A 19,160-nucleotide genomic window follows, 5' to 3' on the forward strand; every position below is an offset into this window, starting at 1 on the left:
AAAAGGATTCGAGGGTAATTTCTAAACGTATTATACTAACGTGCTTCAATCTTAAAAATTTTCATTTTGTAATTTGAAGTTTTAAAATTTGTGATTCCAATGCATTCGACTTATTCAATTAAATTTGTAAGTTTTAAATTGACAGAAGATATTATGTAGATGTTTTTTCTCGTGTCATTCTCCCTCCACTAAAGCCACACCGAAACAATTAATGTGGAGGATTGTGATGGTATTAAGACTTAAAATACACAAAAGTTTTAGAACTTAATTATTTTCATAAAAAATTTTATGACTTTCATTATAATTGTTTTAAAATCCAGGGGCACGAGAGCAATTTGCCGTACTTTCATGTTATTCTATCATGATATTCTTCCGGCACGAGTAGCTAAGGTCCGAGGCTCGCGGTTTTCTCTTCTGGCCTGGTCTCTGCTCAACACTCCACGGCCTCTTCCGTCGCCCTCTCTCGATTTCCCGCCGTCGCCTCCGCTCCCGTCGGCCATCTCCGCCGCCGACGCCGCCGCGTCTCAGTTCTGAACGCAGCCTGGCCTCTTCGAAGGATTTCAGGTACTCTGTCGCTGCAGAACCACACAATCCTTTTCGTGCAGCTTCATCCGTTTCTCTAGCTCCTCCACTGACCTGTGAATCAAGAGCTTGTCGCTCTTTCGCGCTCTTTCGCGCGATTCGCTCTACCGAAAGACGCCTATAGGCTTCATTCGTTCCATGTAGGTCCAGTTTCTCTTGTGTCGATAGTAACCGAAAGTTTCGATGGATTATACTCTGTTCTTTGCGTGATGATGTTCTCTCTGCTGGTACGTGAAATCGGCCAGGATGCTTCTCGACATTTTCTTAATTGGGTTTATTGCGAAACTAGCGGTTTGGGAGAAGCGAGTTTAGTACGCCAAATGTTTGTGAGAATGTCATCAGACAGCGTCGGATCTTGTACTAGTGTAATTATGCATAAATAAGGATCATGTGCAGTTGATATCAGAAGCTTGTCATTATAATGAAGTGGCATTATCTGGGACTCCGAAATTTCCTTTCTTGCACTTACTTGCCTCTACTCTCTTCTGGCTTTTTTTTTCTGTGTATGTTTAACTACTGCTGTCTGAAGACTCGTTTTTCTTTTTCTCTTTGCAGAACCATCCCTTAACGATACAGTTGGTTGCACGCTTGCAATCTAGTTTGACGGTCCAGAATTTTGTCTAATGCGTGCTCATAATTATAGGCTTTAGGTCCAAATCTGAACCAGTTCGAGTATTTGCAATTTTGGGACTTTTAAAATGTCTCCTTTGACCTCATTGTCGGTAGCAGCTCCCTCCTGTTCCTGCATGTATAAATCATATAGCTTGAAACCTCAAAAGATTGCTTCTTCCGTCACAAGAGTTCCTGCTTGTTACAAAGCTTCATGTGGTGTTACCGGGCGTATGCACTCCGTTTTCATGCACCAACCTTTAGACAGTTCAAAGCATGCTCCAAGAGATTGCAGTTCTCAGTCCTTCACTAGTGATGATACTTTATTTTTGGAGTGGGGGGACCAAGAGCTGGACAGTGATGAGGATGTGTACTCTCCATGGGAAGGTGCTGTTGTTTATAAGAGAAATTCTTCAGTTTCACATGTAGAATACTGTACGACCTTAGAGAGGCTTGGATTAGAGAAGCTTTCAACGGAGTTATCCAAATCTAGGGCCTCGGCGATGGGAATACGTGTGACCAAAGCCGTGAAGGATTATCCTCATGGAACTCCTGTGCAGATATCCATTGATGTCAGCAGGAAGAAGCAAAAGTTGAGGCTTGATGGGATATTGAGAACTGTCATTACTCTTGGTTGTAACAGGTATTTTTGTTTTTATTTTCTTCTAAGTCCTCTCTTGCATTTCGTGTGCAATATCATCATTTCTTCGAGCAATTCACATCCTAATTCCTAAGTCCAATTATTCGTTGGATTTTTATTTTATTTTTATTTTTTGGTTGGGGTTAAATCCAAGGGTTGAGACAGTGCCATTTAGCATTTGTCAAAATCCTTTCCGGTCAGTCCAATATCTCAAGATGTATTTGGTGGAGAAAATAGCTAAATGAACACTTGCTCTATTCTAAGTTAAGGAAGTCTATCCTGACTGTGTTCTTCCTATTTTCATTCCTTAATGGAAGCTTTGTGGCCTTACATGCGGCCTTGGTTTATCCTTTTCCGTCAAACATGGCCCTTTGCAACTTGCTCTGAGCTTCTCTTTTCTTGAGCATGCTTAATCCAGAGCACTCAGTTTGTTCCATTGCGAGTAACATTAGACTTAGAGTTGTGCGTTGCTTAATTCTTTTTCAAATTGCTTGTTTTGTTCATCTGTGGCAATCTTGGGATCAAAATGTTGGAAGTACCTTCCAGATTTGACTGACTTCCTGAGACTGGATAAGCTCATAGATTTTACCTGCAAGGAAGAAATTTTAGTCAATCTCCTTAAGCATTTCTCAGTTTGCTTGGGGCCGTTTGAGGTTATATGGAACTGTCTAAAGAGTTGTGTTCATTTGAAGACGCGCCTGTTGTCTTTAGCTGCTGACACTCTTACTGAACTTGCTTTATGGAAGATAATAATCCTATCCATGATATGAATAACTGCAGTGCTTAGTGGGAGCATTTTATAAACCAAATAACCCAGGTCATGGAGTAAGTAGAGTTCCATAATTTGCACAGTAGATGATGCCAAAATATATAAAGAAAGGAAAATTTGCAAGGTGAAACTACTTTCAAGATTATCCATACACAAACTCCTGTACAATTTTGATATTTTTGCATTCTCCCGTCCATTTTTTTCACATTGATTGTATGTGCTCCAACACAGCATCATATTGGTTGTGGAGAAGACCATGTGAAATTAATCAACATTGTTTTCCATGTAATATTTACAGATTCTGTAAGTGATTTAAGGCAAAAAGAAAAGGAAAAATAAATGATGTGCTTTCACTTGTGTTGGTGACTGCAGAGACTAATTTGTTTTTTCATTGGGCTCTGTAGATGTGGCGAGCCTGCCGCTGACTGCATATACTCCAATTTCTCACTTTTGTTGACTGAAGATCCCATTGAAGAACCTGAAATTATCGACATGGGGGTCATGTTTGGAGAAGATAAGTCCAGACCACCCCCAACTGATGAGGAAGGAGACGATGAGGACGAGGCTTCTATCGACCTGGATGATCGGCTCTATTTTCCTCCTGAAAATAAGGAAATCGACATCTCGAAGCACATGAGGGACTTGGTGCACCTGGAGATCACCATAAATGCCGTGTGCGATCCTAATTGCAAGGGGATGTGCCTCCAATGCGGGACAAATCTGAACACCAGCAGTTGCAACTGCAGGGAAGAGCAGGTGGAGGAGAAAGCCCGGGGCCCTCTCGGAAACCTTAGGAAGCAAATGCAGCCGAATTGATACTAAATCGGTGTAATTGTAACTTTTTGTTCGATCCATGTCTGTCAATCAATTGACATTTTTGCTGTCATTTATGCAAGTGGCTACAGAATAAAGCATTGAGACTCTCCAAGCTGGCTGAAGGTAAAGAATATGAAGTGCCAATTGGTGATACCAGTGGAAGTCATCAGGCTCATTGCACTTGATAGACCGATGCAATGCAATGGCATCACTCTCGACAAAGCTTAAACCTTGAAAGCATTTCACTGGTCACTTCATATCATTCGCAGACAAAAGAAATTGAATCTTGGCGAGCATTCCACAGTACATCCCCTGCAGCAGCACCATGAGCGAGCCAAACTAGAAGAGCGTATACTGTGGATATTAGATTGAGAACAGCACTGCCGATGAACTTGGGTCGATACAGCGCCGGAGCACATCCGCCGGGCCACTTCAATGCGATGTGTGTGTGCTGTAAAACATATCCGCAGCACATATGGCTACATTAAGAAGGGAAAAGAGAACGCAAAGGAAGCAGGAAAGTCTCCCGTTAATTAGTGTTTGCCCCAATGCCCGATCCAATGGCAGATTGGAGGTCAACGGACCTGCACGAAGTTGACTACTCCTTCATAAAAATAGACAAAGACATTGCAGGGAAAATTGCTTAGAAAGTCAAAAATCTATTATTTTTCTGCTAATTCAATTGAAAACTGTTTCTTCATTCTAGTTGAGGTCTAAATTTTTCACCTTTCTAATCTACATATATGATGTGATATTAATTGTCCTATGTGACGCAATCCGAATTGACATTTATAATTTTAATAATAATTTATTTTTTTCAATGTTTTTTTATTTTTTCCCTTTTTTCCTTTTCTTTGTCTTTACCTTCGTTACTTTTTAACTGTGGCCGACCATAATAAAAAAAAACGAAAGCAAAAAAGGAAAATAGAATAAAAAAGGGAAAATAAAAAATAATTCGAAAGATATTAAAAATTAAAAAAAAATTATCTACATGAGCATCATCCACATCATATAGGAAGATCGGCATTCAGTCAACGATTTTCAGTCAAAAATTAATTTGTGGACTTAATTAATAAAATGTGAATTTTTTTGTCATTTTTTAGAATTGGTGGGGAAAGCCTATCCCAAATCACTACGCAGCTTATGCTCAAATATAAGGGCAAGGTTGCGCTTCCTCCTTTTGGTCACTTTCATCAAAAAGCTCATCCATCTTTCAGAGTAAAAGAAATATACTCTTACAGATGGATGAGCTTGATCCCGATCGGGGATGGCTTGTGAATGGGGCGATACTTATCAAGACCCAGAACAGCAAAAACCATTCATTGTGAATGAGATCTTTAACAATCTTGAGAGGAGCGCCGGAATAGCCCCTATTTTCTCGTTTTTTTTTTTAAGAAGGGATCGGGGATACCCTTACCCTTGACCAAACTACTTTACTAGAAGTTGAATTCAGCATAGGAATTGGTTTAAGAGCTTGAATCCAATTTTTTTTCGGTGAGGAGTTCAAATCCCCACCTTTTCAGGAGGGATTGGAGTGGAGACGATTTTATTTCAGGAGTGAGTTTCGACTCCCACGCCCTGCACGAAAACAGGGCAAAAGTCTGAGAGTGAGTGTTAGAATAGAATTAAAGTAGGATGACAAAAAAAAAAAAAAACCGTGAAGAAAGGTGGGGGAAGCAATTCACCTTGTGTTGTAACCCATTCCTTCGGTCAGGCCTTCTTCGAACGTCGATCAACCTATCACAACATCCCAAGCCGTTGTCTCAGTCGGTATGGGCCACGAACGGTCTAACACAAGAAAAAAGAAGAGAGTTCAGAGGATTTCTCCCCGAGCTGTTTCGATTTTTCCCATAGAGAAGCAAAGTTGTTAGCCTGATAGATACAGGCCTTCCTTCGTAGAAGCAGATATGTTAGACTAGTAGTACCCCTACCTAGTCTTCGTGGGTTTTTTTATTCCTTTTCGAAATCCGAAAAAACTTCCAAAAACTTCTTGGATCATTTATTAACTACTCAATCAATTACTTCTTCTGGAAAGCGGTGAATACAATTAGTGAAGCTAGATGGGGAAGTGGGGTATCTCTTGAAAAGAGGTCGGCCTTAAGTTCTAGGTTAGAGAGCTAAGACTAAAGAACCAATTGAAGGAAGGAGCTTTGGAAGCTTACCAACAACCTATCAACTCCTGACAAGTTGCTGGATCAAAGTAGTACATTTTCCATCTGCCCACTAGCAGCAGAGGGGGTTTGATTCCCTTTATATATGATGTGGCGAAAAAGACTAATTTAACAACATATCATGCCTACATTAAAATTTAAAACTTATCATTTACATTCAAGAAATGTTCAGAAGAGATAACTTACAATAATACAACACTGCATTCTTTGAAGATTCTTTCACTCCTAAATGCAACCATTCTATTACATACAATAGCAGTTCATCCGATAACTTTTCTAGCTCGTTTCTTAATTAAAATTCATTTGCTTACTTTTTGTTTTTCTTTTCAAAGTGAAGTAGAAGCATTGGCTGAATAAGAGGTGGATCATTCTATTGGTATTTCCGAAATGTTTTGTGCTCATGACATAATTAAAAAGGTTCAAATAACAAAAATGGAAAACGTTTAGGAATTTCCCAACAACTTGCCCGGTAGTGAAAGGGGGGAGTGGGGGGGATTCGGAAAGATTTGATGAAAGAGAGAGGCAACGTTGACTATTATGCTGATTCGAGTTTCGCGATTAAAGCGCAATTTCAATCCGTTGACGTGAAAAAAAAATAAAAATAAAAAACAAATAAAAGAAGCGCGTGGTCCAGTCGAAATAGCTTGGAAACAAACGCCCGTTAGAGAGAGAATTCCCGCATATATATATATATATATATATATATATATATATATATATCTGAGGCCCCGAGTCCGGTTCGACCGGGCGCCCCACACCCGACCGACCAAATCCGTCGCCGGCTTTCGCAGGCTCGCGGTCGCACCATCGTCATCAACTCCCTCCCTCCCTTCTCCCTGCCTCTATCTCGCGGCGACGTTGCTGCGGCGGAGGCGGCGGAGGATTCGTTGAGGTTCGATTCCCGGCGGCCCTCGCCGATCGGACTCCGACGTCGGAAAACGCGAAGTTCCGCCGTTCCGTCGAGGCAGTTTGCGCAGCATGATTGACTCGGCTGTGGTGTGTATCCTCTTCCGCTTCGGCTCCGTTTCGCTCCGTCGTCGTTCGGTTATTGTTCCGCACTTGCAGTAGCCCCCCGGTTGCGATTTTTTTTTTTTTCCGGTTTTTTTATGTGTGCTTTATGGAGTTCGAGCCGTGGATTCTTCGGTTGCGTGCTCGTTTTTGCTGCTTCATCATCGTCGCTCGTCGCTCGTGCGAGGATCATGCGATGGAGAGGAAACGAGCTTAATGAGGCTCGTTTTAGCTGTAATCTTCCGTTTTGGACGGGGTTTTGTTTTGAGCTTTTTATGAAGGGGATGTTCTTTTAAGATGTTGATCTGCGATTTGAGTAGTGAATTCAATGGAGACTTCATAGAGGCGCTTGACAAAAGATTCTTGATCACGATGCTTTAGGATCGAACTATGTAGGATGATCATGTCTTGAGTGCATTTACTTCGAGTTTCAGTGGAGAGAGAAGCCATTGAGGGCTCAGAAGGAAAGTTGGAGGAGCTTTTTGATTTTTCTGCTTGCACTAGTTGTTAATGCCGTTTGTTGGTTGCAGATGAATGCGATTTGCATGAAATCTGGACATCAGTGCTTTTTTCTTTTTTTCTTCTTTTTTTTTTTTTTTTTTTTGGTGAGTCTAGAAATGAGATTGTTTTTTTGGGATGAGAGAAGATTCAAGTCACAATTTTTTCCCCAGGTAATCAAAGAGCTAAAGGAAGCCTGTATTTGATGCAAACACTAATATATCACTCAGAGAGTAGACTTGACAGTTTAATCATTTAAGTAGTTATTCTAATGTATTAGCATGACTCAATGAGAATATCATGAGCCATTCAACATTTTGTTCTCGTCTGTGAAGCAAGAAGTCCATTGGTGTTGTCAATGATGATGTTACCTTATGTTTTGATCTTCACCTTAAAGTGGGTATGCACACATCGGATTCATGTCCTGCTTTTTCGTAAAGGATCATGTTGAAGCAACGATCAGGGAGGAAATTGAGAAAATATGCTGGGGTTGTGGACTTCGCCTTCTTTTACCGTCCAACGCACCTATTTTCAAGTGTGGTTGGTGTGGAGCTGTAACCAATCAACATGCACAGAAACGAAAAGATAAGTCCCTGCGGTGGAGACGCTGGCGTGACCGGTGCTTTGTTAGTGTGGTGTCATTTTTTATGCTCTGCATTTTGTGTAAGTTGCTGAACCCGCTTTCTCTTGCTAGTAGAGTAGTCTTCCCTTTTTGTGTTGCTTTACACTGCTAGTTATTATGCTTCACTTTTGTCTTCAAAATGCAAGTATGCACAAAAACTCCAAGGACTGATTTTCTGGTAGAAGGATGAAAAGCATTGAGACTCTATTTGGAAGAGAAAACAAGATGGGGACTGAGACCGTCTTGTTGCTAGACATTTGTTCTTAGAGGCAGATTCTGTATCTTGACAGACTATGTTCTTAGTCGACCATGTTCAGGTTTGTTTGCAATGAGAGATGGACAGGGCAGAACAATCAGTATCTGAGCTTTTCACTGTGGCCATAATAACAGAATGACATTAGATATGCTTCCAGCATGTTATGTTAATCTCAAATGGTGTTTATTGAAATGTTCCTCTCCTTCTTCTTTTTTCATCTTGTTTACTTGTGTAATAGACATCCAGGTCTTTTAAGCTCATCTTATTGTTGAAAATGACCAGACATAGTCTGATAAGTCTTGGTTCTTGTTTTATGTCACTTGTTTTTCAGGTGGTGGAGTTTGGACTGTTCACCCTGTTGTTTTCTCCATCAGCTATATCTCTGGCATCTTCCACTGCCTTGTTACTGCAGTATTGGCAGTAAGTACCTTTACAACCTTCGGCCTTGCTGCATTTCGCTGTGCAGGCAGGCCTCCAAATATACAGTGGGGCAGCTATCCAGTGGTGGGGAAGGGGGACCTTGAGGACTATACCTTCTGTCTTTATTGTTGTAAGCCAAAATCGCCAAGAAGTCATCATTGTCGCTCATGTGGAATGTGTATAGAGGACATGGATCATCACTGCCCATTTGTAAGTTTCCAGCATCTTCTTTTCTTGAAAGTACTACTTTGAATACACCATACCTGTCTTTCAATTTGATTAAGTTGCACTGCAGAGCAGTGACGTAAAATTAACTATTTAAATCTTCATATCTGCCTGAAGCCACCCCTGTAGCCTTACCAAAAACAAACTATCAGTTTACTTTATCTCTTTTCTTCTCTTTTGTACTTCAGGTGGGGGAAGAATTGGTAATTTTCACTTTGTGGTTATACCTTCTCTTAAAATCCTATCGACTTGATACCAAATTAAATTAGCTCACGAATTGTTAATTGTTGTTGCTTTCTTGTCTTTATTGGGGGACCTTTACTGCCCTGCAGTTATAATTTCTTCTCTAGCATATCCTGTGAGTCTGTGAGGTCAATCACTTATTTCTTGAGAGTAGATGGAAAGTAGCTATAGTATGATTTTCGTTTTCTTTTCTTTTGTTCATTTTTTTATTTATTTGCATTTGTAGCTGATGCTTTTGTATACTCTGTCTTGCAGATAGGGAACTGTGTCGGAGCCACAAACCATCGGCATTTTATTATCTTCCTCATCTCGACTCTAATCAGCACCGTGTACGTCACAATTATGTGTTCTTATGCAGGGTGGCATATCTGGCCACCACTGAGGTTTACATCTCTTGCTCATCCATACATATTGGCCAGTGGTTCCACTTCAAGAGTGGTCAGAGAACTATCTCATGCTTTGTTAGGTTCTGCTATGCTATTATCAACAAGGGGCATTATCCTTGTGTACTTAATTGTTTCCAGCGTCTCTGTTCAGATAGGCCTCACTATCCTTTTGTGGCAACAACTATGTTACATCTATGAAGGGCAGACATATTTAAGCCATCTAAGTTCAGGGGCAGATGGTGGGTCTGGGGGGAGAGATTGTCAAAACCTCGTGCGTTTTTTCGGTTGTCCCTACTCTTTCTCAAGACATTTGCCGATTTTCCGGAGTTCTCGGAAGAAACATAGAAAATGAGACCGGATGTGAAAAAAAAAAAAGGAAAAAAGAAAAAAAAAAAAAACTCAACTCTCTAGTGTCTTGATCCATACTTCTCCGATGTTCCTCTCCCATATTCCACTGCTGAAGTTGTCTATTGCGGAATCATCTTGCAATGAAATGCCCTTTGTCGTCCTCTCTCTCCTTTCAGTTGCCATTAATTTGAGATTTATGACTTACCAGCTGCTATTTCTATTTCATTGTTCTTCAAGGCTGAAATGGAACATACGAAGACCGAATGACTATAATTTGTCCTAAGTACCTTTCCTAAGTGGCCATTATTCGGTTCGACTATAAAATTCGGCGACTGTTTGCGACTGTTTTCCCACGAGTTTCCTGAACTTTGCACGTACGAACTGTTGACCTTTCCTAAGATTATAGTATCAGTTCATGCTTTCCAAAAGCCCACTCCTCGCTGGTGGCCTTGGGTAAATTGTTTTTAGCTGGCGGTTCTTTTAATAATGAATCGATTTTATAACGTATCATAACGGCGCACGTAAATTCAATTTCCACGATTAAATCGACGAAATGGTATCCTGAAACATCAAGCGACGTAACTAAAGTTGGGAAGACCATTGCTTGTTCTTTTATGAGCAAAATAAAGTCTATTCGAAACGATACGCATCAGACATGAAGGTAAGGCTATCCGTCCGAGTGGAGAATAATCATGAAGCAAAAGAAGAACCCAAAATCACCAGTAAAGCAAACACGTTCCTAAAACCACCGGAAGCGCGATCAGAATTTAGTTTAAATTGTCACGAAGCATCTATAAGAATTCTTGCATACAGGTGTAATTAAAATGAGCGAAAAGACCAAAGGTATTTACAGACTCGTAATCGAGCGAGAGTGAATAATTAAGACCCCTCCTCCAAGAAGGCGTCAACTTTCTGGTTGACGGAAGCAGACAGGAATTTCATGCAGATAGGGGCTTGAACTCCGGCGAGGGAGAGGATCGCTGCCGGAACCCCCCACAATGAGTCGCCGCAAATCAAACCAGACGCGACCGCGGGCCCAAAGTCCTTGGCCTTCTGCCTGTTGCTCCTCTCCCAGAGGAAGAGTATCAAGCTGCCCACGCACATGTCGATCGCGAAGTAACTGCCGAGGTAGAATGGAATCGCCATGCACATGGCGCTCGGGACGAATCTGTAGATCCGGTGCTTCGTCTCGAAATGTTGCAAGAGCTCTTTAATCAGGTTGAGGACGATCGCGACAACGAAGCAGAGAATGGCGAGGGCGAGGCAGTTCTTGGGGAGGGAAGATACGCCTTCCACGCCCAACAGCGCAATGCCTCTGTACATCAGGCCATACGGCGCGGGGAACGAGCCTGTGGGATCGCCAATCGGATAGGCCTTGTAGAAGAACCAGAACACCAGGGGTGTCATCACACAGCTGATCGCGGTCCCATAAACCTGACTGAAGAACATCGAGCGCGGCGACGACAGGGTCAGGTACCCGGTCTTGAAGTCTTGCATGAGATCAGAAGCCGTGGAAACGATGTTCATCATGACACCGCATGAAGCGAGGCCCGCGATCACACCCCCGTGCTCAAGCCCGACCCATGCGCTGAAGATGATGATCGCAAACTTGCCATAGTTCGAGGCAAGGGACCAGTCGGTGAGACCGCAACCGTAGGCGTTGCAGAAGGCGAGGAGGGGTGCGATGGCATAAGCGACCATTAGATGGTAGAACTTTAGCTGGGGGAAGATGAAGGGAATGACTATGATGGATATGACCGCAAGGCCAATGTATCCGCCATAGGCAACCCAGTTTGGAATCTGGTCCTTCAGGAAGTATAGGGTTCGCCGATCCTCATTGAAGTCGGGGCTTGACGAGTCGGATTCATAAGGGGCGATAGTAGATGATTCCTGCTTCGAGTTTGCAATGAGACTGCTTGTGGTTTTGATCAGCATGAACACCACATGGAAGAGGCCATCCCCGAGCATCATCGCGATCGCGAGGAAAACCTATGAAGATCAATCCATACGCAGTAAGAGAATTTCCAGTAAGTTTGGTGAAGAACTCAGTGATGGTGTAAGTTAATTTTCATATAAGACCATCACTAGTTCTTTGGTTTACTTTAGGTGGACAAAATCAAAAACCAAGTCTCATGAGGGGTCTGTACAACATCTTCTCAAGCTTAATTTAGAGGTTCGGATGTTTTTAGGAAATTCAAATGTGTAATGGAGGGTAGTGAAATTTACCCTATATCCTTGAATGCCATGGAGGCTGCTCGCAGAGAGGTCGGCACTGTACCAATCGCCTTTCTTTGTCTCAATGAGAGGCCACATGATTCCCCACGATAGGACGGCGCCAATGAGCAAAGATATGTTTACCATGTAAGGGCATATCATTCCCACGCCGACATAGGTCGCCGAAAAATCAAAGTAAAACCTAGGGGACAGAAAGTTACAGGTAAAGCCCGGGTCTCGCGAAAATTATTCATTGAAGGAAAACTAGTCTCATTACATGTTAAAGGACGTTATGAGGAATTATGATGTTAGAAACCTCTGCTTAAAAGCTTGGAGACCAAAGGTCGGAAAGCTGACGAATCCACATCCGTCGGCGACGGCAAAGAACCACTGGAAGCACGCCCAGACAAAGCTCAGACAGAAGGTCTTGAAGAGCACAGCTACTTGCTTCCTGCGTTTCAGAGCAGCATGAACCAAATTAATCACAACTTCACTTGGAATTAGGAAGGGGTGAATTCAAGACCGTGCATATTCGTGCATTGGCTGAACATGCAGATTGAGAAAGTTCCAGAGTTGAGAGAGTACTTGGCCAACTTGGCTCCTTTAGGGGTATGGAAGCTGTTGATGAGGAAAGCAGTGGCAGTTCCGCTGGGGTACGTCAGTTTGTACTTCATGATCATCGTCTGCTTGTGGCAAAACGAATCCATGAATCTCAAAGAGAGACAGCGAATGAAACACCACCCATTTTACACCATTTACGAGGGTTAAATGTAAGAACTCGATGAAGAACAGCAGCACCTTTCTTAGGGGGACGATGGAGAACAAGCCGACGAAGCTGACGGTGAAGAGGAAGGCTATGATCCAACCAAGCGAAAGGTTCTTCACGTTGACTGGCGTGTTCCCTCCATCCGATTGCGCTGCTATGAGCGAGCTCATTCCCAACAAATAGCTCGCTGTACCACCTGTTATTGGTATTTTTAGCATACAGATATCTTATTAGAAAGCGTCTCATACGAGATTCATGTGTAATGGGCAATGCGACGGACAGCAAGAAGACCAAAGTTTGTGAAAACGGGTTTGATAAATATGCAATTTGCCACATGATTGCTTAGCAAAACAATTTTCTAGATCGGTTTTAGGTTTGCAACATTGCTTGGGCAAGATTAGTGATAAATGAACATCGTAATTAACGTTTCAAAATTACTCTAGAACACTACGTACATTTGATTCATCTGGTGCACAGATGATCTCTCATGGCACGTTTATTTTCCACTTGGGCATCAGAAATTCCACATAGGAAACGCTTGGATGAAAAAAGCATAAAGGAAAGAGTTCTAAACAATATGGGAGATTTGTCTATATAGTTAACTGATTAACATCATCAGCAAGTACGCAAAGGTAAATTGAAATTGCATGGAAATAAGACCTTATATGGAGACTGTTTGAATATCTCTCTTCTTTGTACTGTATGGAAAGATTGTACTTGAAGAAGTCTAATATTTGAATTCCATAAAAGGAATATATGATATTTGAGAAACTATATGCAAGGTCATTGAAACGATGATCATGAGAAAACAAAGTCAAAGCTCGAGATGCGCATGCGTTTGCATGAATCTACGTATGGATCATAGATAAACGTCTGGCGTAGAGAATGAATGAAACGTACTGCTAAACGCGATCCCCGAGGAGGCCACGACGCAGGTCTGGATCACGGTGTTCTCCTGCCGCGTGAAGGGCTGCCTCAGGAGCCCGCACCGCTCGAGGAGGCTCGCCCAGGCCTTGACCATGGCGAACCCAAGCAGGCCGGCAGCGACGTTCAGCGACGGGATGACGCCGGTGGTGAGATTGAGCTTGCACACGATGAAGTTGAAGACGAGGCTGAGGAGGAGCCCCGAGACGAGGGCCCTCACCGTCAGCTGCTGCCTCCAGGGCGGCACCTCCGTGTCCTTGAAGGCCTCCTCCACCACTATCTTCTCGTCCGCTTTGCCCGCCATCGTCTCGTGCGCATCCCAGCCCCGCTCGCTGCCCTCCTCCTCCGCTTGTCGCCCCGGCCTCCTCTCCATGATGGACCCCAAAGAGAGAAGGCAGGCAGGCAGGCAGGCAGGCAGGCAGGCAGGCAAACAAAGCTCCTCCAAAAACCCTAACCCTAGCTCCCCCTCTCCTGCTCTCTCTCTCTGTCCCTCTCTTTTTATTGTGGAGGGTGGTCTTATATAGATTTCTATGGCACACGCATTTCACGGAGAGGTGAGCGAGATTGAGCTGGGGATTCGAAGGAGAATCGGATCTGGAAACAAAGGTGAGATTCAATCCTGGCCAGCCAACGAGACCGGGTACGAGAGATAGAGAGGAGGGACTGACGAGGAATCGCGGACGAGAGTGTTTCTAGGGTCAACGCAACAACCCCATCCACCAATGGATCTTCGACACGTCGCACAGAATCGACGTGGCGTGCCAGAGATAGAATCTACCATGCATCTTGACGCGCAAGTATAAATATCATCGCATGCATCTAAGGAGAATCCAGATCGTCTGTCCATTATGGGTTGGCTCGAATCTACATTGGTTGTAAGTTTGTAACAGTAATTTCCTGTTATACCAACCGCTTTGATTGCATAGGTTAATTTAAGGCGAGTCAAAACGCACGTTGTTTTTTTAATAATTCAGGGAACGAGCGTGGAAACTCAATTATCCCTTGAATCGGTTAATTTCAAAAAATTTCGATCCATCCAAATGGATCCAATGCAGAGCAGTTTGCACGCTTGTTGATGAGAATTGATGACCTTCGGTTCTTGCATTAGAAGTAGTTCGATAATGCCCTTGGGCCTAGGTTGTCGAACGACCATATCCGCATTTTTTACTTGTTTTTGATGTCGAATGACCTTTCTTCATCCCTGTAGTTTTTTGGAAATAAACACCGCTGAGAAGTATGATTTGCGCTCCAAGAGTAATATGATTGGAACATTTAAATAGCAAGGATTGTTGAGAGTATAGAAAAGCGAATTGGATAAAATACTTGGAAGAAAAGAAAGGAAATCGGACTTAGATGGTTCGGTCTGAAAATAAAAATCTAGGTCTATGAAGAGAGCAACATGGAATTCCACTCTAGAAATAAGTAATATAATAAAGATTATAATCACTTGAGTACTCAAATTCTCTCTTTCGATTTTCCCAGCCTCTAATTATACTTAATAACCTGGCTGGGTCCACCTTCATGTGGGGCCAAGCTAGCATTAAATAAAATAAAATAGAAGAAAAGAAAAAAAAAGTAGAAAAAGAGAGACCCACCGGAAGAAAATGCATGAAGGAGAAGAGAGGATCGAATCTTTGTGATCCAGATTCGAAGGCCAAACGTTGATGGAATTGGCTCAAATTTGAGTATATTGTTCATGAGACCGAGCACTACGAGTTGATGATTTTCATTCGTCAAGAACCGCCTCCGATAGTTACAGTTAGAGTTTTCTTGCCACAAATTTATTTATCCATCTATATGGTGATGAAATGAGATTGTAATATTTTACCCAAAAAAAAAAATAGAATTGTAAAATTGATGTTGTGCTTCTAGTATGTGACTAGAGAAGAATACTTTGTGTATCATACTATCCTTGGTGATTAGTGGATGTTTTGGGTTGTCCGTGGTTTTTCCCGCGTCGGGTTTTCCACATTAAATCATTGGTGTCGTTAGTTGCTTCATCTACTTATTATTTCTGCATTATATTTACATATTGTGAAGTTATATATTGCTGGTTGTTGAGTTTCAGTTGATTTAGTTTCAGGAGATAAATTGGTCCTGGTTTACGTTTGGCTCGTGGTAAATTATTGTACCCGAGTCCTCCTCAACAATAACTCACATAGTTTTCAGCATTTCATAATTCTTGATGAAATCTCCCTCAAGAAATCAAATAAATTCTAATCGCAAGAATTTAACTGGCTCAAATACTCGCGTGTAATCACGACGAGAAAAATCTCCCCACGAGAAGAACTCTCTCTTTTCTCGGCCTCTGAATGGAACTTGGGCGCCCATCTCATCGAACGTCTCTCGCTCTCTCTCATAGTGCAGAAGAGAGTCTTCATCGTTGTGCCCCCAACTCCCTTTGCCTATATTTAACGTGCATGAGAGAATTCCTTCGTTCGCTTGCTGCATTAAATGGAGAGGACAAAGGGTACTCCTATTCTCCTTTAATTGCTGCCAAGAAAAGTCAATAAAATGTTGCCCATATATATATATATTTTGTAGATAAGAGGCAGGCAGAACTTTGCGAGTCGACGCGTCAGTAAATCTTCTGGTGACGCTAGCACAGGACCCACCACCACGGCGTCACTCTTAAGTCACCAAATAACTCTTTCGGCCTCCTTGCGTTGCAAGGGCTTCGAACTCCCCACCTCTCTCGCAAAGAATCACTGAAGCCTACCCGTCTGAGCCACCGCGGCCGGTGGTGTTGCCCATCTATATTCATGCGGCAAGAATCAACAAAGAACATGTACGGCTGAATTCAATCCACGGATACCCAACCAGAAACTTCTTCTTGCTGCCTTCTTTGTCTCGTCAGAATGCAGAGAAATAAATGCAAAAATTCATGCGCAATCTTCTTCTTCGTAGATATGTTTTCAGCGTTCCGCACGCTTGCAGAAGGGACATCTCAACTTAGACTCATAAGGCCATCCGTCCCGCTTTAATTTAGACCATGTCCTTGGGCTCAAACTTGAGACGTATTTTAATAGTTTGCATACTTGTTGATGGAATTCAAATGGATAACTTTCAGTTCTTGACTTAAAAATAATTCGATGATGCGCTGGGCTTCGGTTGTCGAATGACTTTTATTGGTCCCCATAGATTTCTGAAATAAACACCATTGAGAAGTATGATATGCACCCCACGCGTAATTTGACTTACACATTTAAATAGCAAGGTTATTGGTGGAAATAATACTTACTAGACTTCATGGTGATTGGAGGAAGTTCCAGAAAAATTCCTAAAACTATTGTATAGCAGCCAATTTAGTTGTAAACTTTTCAATTTATTCTTAAATCTTTTAACAATTTGTCGAATAATCCTTTTGGCCAAATTGAAAGTTGCTAACATGAACACTGGACATCTTACGCATGCTAATGTGAATGGTTTTTCTATTTTTGAAAAGAATTTTCTTCTTTTTTTCTTTCTTTTTTTGGATTTCCAAGCCCAGTGACCTTGCCAGCTAGAAATCCTAAACAAACAAAAAGAAAATGAAAAAAAAAAAGGAAAAATTACAAAAATTATCCACATCTATTATTTTCAATCAAAATTTATCAAATCGTCAAATGATTCATAACTAAATTAACATCCATATGCATTCTTTTGTAATTACCCTGTTACATGGCCAATCTATATACCTTGAAAATAGGAAAATTACTATAAAAGATAAAGTCATAAATCTATTATAATTATATAAATTCGGTCATAAATCTTTTTTTTGTATAATTGTGCCAATTCAATCCATCTAGTTAACATTGACATAGACGTCAGTTGAAGCTGACATTGATCATTTTTAATAATATTTTATTTTTTCGAATTTTTCATTTCTTTTTCTTAGTGAGGACTTTGTGGCCCTTGCGTTGTGGTTTGCGAGCCTCATCAAAAAAGGAAAAGAAGGAAAAAAAAAATAAAAAGAAATTTAAAAAATTGAAAAAAATGTATTATAAGGAATTGTCAACATTAGTATTGGCTAGATAGTCAAGATCCACATTAACGCCGATCAGCTAGAATTGGTTGTGTTGGAATTGTCGAATTCCCAAAAACCGAATTCGACACTAAATCGAACCCCTAAAACGAATGCGGAAGACGAGCCCGGGAAATTCACATGTATCACCGATCCTAAAGCACATCACGGAATCGAGCGTACCTTGTTGTACGAGTTAAACACCAACGTTGATAAGAGGAAGAAAAAACCGATCCCGTTCGATCCGATGACGTTGATTAGCCTTAAAGGGAAGATGGCATCGCCTGGGTGCCACTGTTTTTCTTTTGGAGGGAGAGAGGGAGAGGAACGTACGTTAAAAATGCCAAAAGGTACGTTCTCCCTCTCTTTCCTCCCTTATATATGTCCCCTCCAAATAAAGCAAACGCACCCTTTCATCCATGGGCCCTAATCTTATGGGCCGGGCTTTTAGGCGCCAACATGTGTGGGCCAACCAACAGGCCCATCACAAAGCGAAAAACCATCGGGTTGAATAGGCTCAATGGCGCATTTGCAAAGATTTAAGATTGGATTGACCAAAAATAAAAATATTTAGAATTGAATTGGTACAATAGCACCATATGTAGGATTTTGTTTGGTAATTCTTCCACCGAAAACCTAGCGCACCCCTTTTTTTCCTGTTTTAATTAGGAGGATATGCACTTGATATGCTACTCGCATTTCCCTATGCATGCAACTACTTATAAAGCCTTTGACTTTTGGAGACGGTATTGGTTGCTAATCAAGGGAAGGAATTCATCCGCGTCGTGAGTTTGCATGTAATTGCAATTTTTTGTAAGTCAATTTTCAAATGGTTTCATCCCGGAGTGGATGCCAACTGCATAGATGTTCTTAAAGATACTTTGCCATCATTTTTCGGTACTTTTTCGATCAATTTGTTTGGATGAAGGTTATTTTGGCTAAAAATCTATACATTCGCGAACATCAAAATCTTTTATCCCAATAAAATTGGTTCACAAAGATTTTTTTCTCCGTTTCTTCGGACGGTTCAATTAGGCTGATCTGATTTTCAGGCTCTCAGTTCGTTTCGAGCACCGGTAGACTCGTGACGACTTATTACAATAGAATAGAAGCGACCTAAAAATAATTGATGGTCTTGCCGGATTTTAATGCTCAGCTCTGCATTGACCAAATAAATGTTTTTCGCTTCAATCCTTATAAATTGTGTGGAAAGCTCGCATATAAGAATTTTTTCTTTTTTTGGACTACCAATCATGGCTTGTTTATTACTTTCTTATAGAAACTAATTCTGTATTATCAACTCCCAATTTTCCCTCATTCCTAATTTATATGTTCCAGTTCATCCCATCATATAGACGGAGTTAGGCACTTGGGAACGGTAGGACATAACCCTTACCCTGCGAATTCGTACCCTTCCATTTCTACCGATGAAGCCATTTAATGCAGGTCGAAGAATACGTTTTTTATTTTTTTTGGTCGGAGTCGAAGCATACATTTGCCCGGCTGGTTAAATACTAAAAATGGGAATAGCAATTCGCTATTCTTGACAATTGGTCCGAGAGACTTCTTGGTTCATCATGCGATTGCTCTACCCCGACAAGGTAGTGTAGATATAATCGAAAGCAAGCAAGTAGTAGCAGCGCAAGTCCACCAAGAAGTG

General features: G+C 41.7%; 3 protein-coding genes across 3 annotated transcripts; 2 read left to right on the forward strand and 1 right to left on the reverse strand.

The window, feature by feature from the left end:
• Positions 1 to 342: 342 nt before the first annotated feature.
• LOC104453998 (large ribosomal RNA subunit accumulation protein YCED homolog 1, chloroplastic) lies at positions 343 to 3,578 on the forward strand. Its single transcript, XM_010068678.3, has 3 exons — positions 343 to 564; positions 1,138 to 1,834; positions 3,005 to 3,578. Exons 2-3 carry the CDS (start codon positions 1,281 to 1,283, stop codon positions 3,414 to 3,416), a joined length of 966 nt encoding a protein of 321 aa, XP_010066980.1. The 5' UTR covers positions 343 to 564; positions 1,138 to 1,280; the 3' UTR covers positions 3,417 to 3,578.
• A 2,739-nt stretch (positions 3,579 to 6,317) lies between these two features.
• LOC104453999 (protein S-acyltransferase 11) lies at positions 6,318 to 9,754 on the forward strand. The gene is made up of 4 exons (XM_010068679.3): positions 6,318 to 6,583; positions 7,534 to 7,756; positions 8,303 to 8,601; positions 9,115 to 9,754. Exons 1-4 carry the CDS (start codon positions 6,566 to 6,568, stop codon positions 9,595 to 9,597), a joined length of 1,023 nt encoding a protein of 340 aa, XP_010066981.2. The 5' UTR covers positions 6,318 to 6,565; the 3' UTR covers positions 9,598 to 9,754.
• A 718-nt stretch (positions 9,755 to 10,472) lies between these two features.
• On the reverse strand, positions 10,473 to 13,870 carry LOC104455766 (probable metal-nicotianamine transporter YSL7). Its single transcript, XM_010070500.2, has 6 exons — positions 13,474 to 13,870; positions 12,606 to 12,769; positions 12,393 to 12,490; positions 12,124 to 12,258; positions 11,820 to 12,009; positions 10,473 to 11,582 (listed from the first exon to the last, which is right to left on the reverse strand). Exons 1-6 carry the CDS (start codon positions 13,868 to 13,870, stop codon positions 10,473 to 10,475), a joined length of 2,094 nt encoding a protein of 697 aa, XP_010068802.2.
• Between the last annotated feature and the right edge of the window lie 5,290 nt (positions 13,871 to 19,160).

The sequence above is a fragment of the Eucalyptus grandis genome, chromosome 7, assembly GCF_016545825.1.
Source record: "Eucalyptus grandis isolate ANBG69807.140 chromosome 7, ASM1654582v1, whole genome shotgun sequence".
NCBI classification, from domain to species: Eukaryota; Viridiplantae; Streptophyta; class Magnoliopsida; order Myrtales; family Myrtaceae; genus Eucalyptus; species Eucalyptus grandis.

Bases quoted from the DNA above. Each gene is read 5' to 3' on its own strand.
- LOC104453999 (XM_010068679.3), top strand. The intron at 7,757-8,302 runs GTAAGTTGCTGA...CTTGTTTTTCAG, and splicing joins TTTTATGCTCTGCATTTTGT to GTGGTGGAGTTTGGACTGTT. The intron at 8,602-9,114 runs GTAAGTTTCCAG...TCTGTCTTGCAG, and splicing joins TGGATCATCACTGCCCATTT to ATAGGGAACTGTGTCGGAGC.
- LOC104455766 (XM_010070500.2), bottom strand. From the start codon at position 13,870: ATGGAGAGGAGGCCGGGGCGACAAGCGGAGGAGGAGGGCAGCGAGCGG. The intron at 12,259-12,392 runs GTACTCTCTCAA...TCTGAAACGCAG, and splicing joins AAAGGAGCCAAGTTGGCCAA to GAAGCAAGTAGCTGTGCTCT. The intron at 11,583-11,819 runs GTAAATTTCACT...TGATCTTCATAG, and splicing joins ATGGCATTCAAGGATATAGG to GTTTTCCTCGCGATCGCGAT.
- LOC104453998 (XM_010068678.3), top strand. From the start codon at position 1,281: ATGTCTCCTTTGACCTCATTGTCGGTAGCAGCTCCCTCCTGTTCCTGC. The intron at 1,835-3,004 runs GTATTTTTGTTT...TGGGCTCTGTAG, and splicing joins ATTACTCTTGGTTGTAACAG to ATGTGGCGAGCCTGCCGCTG.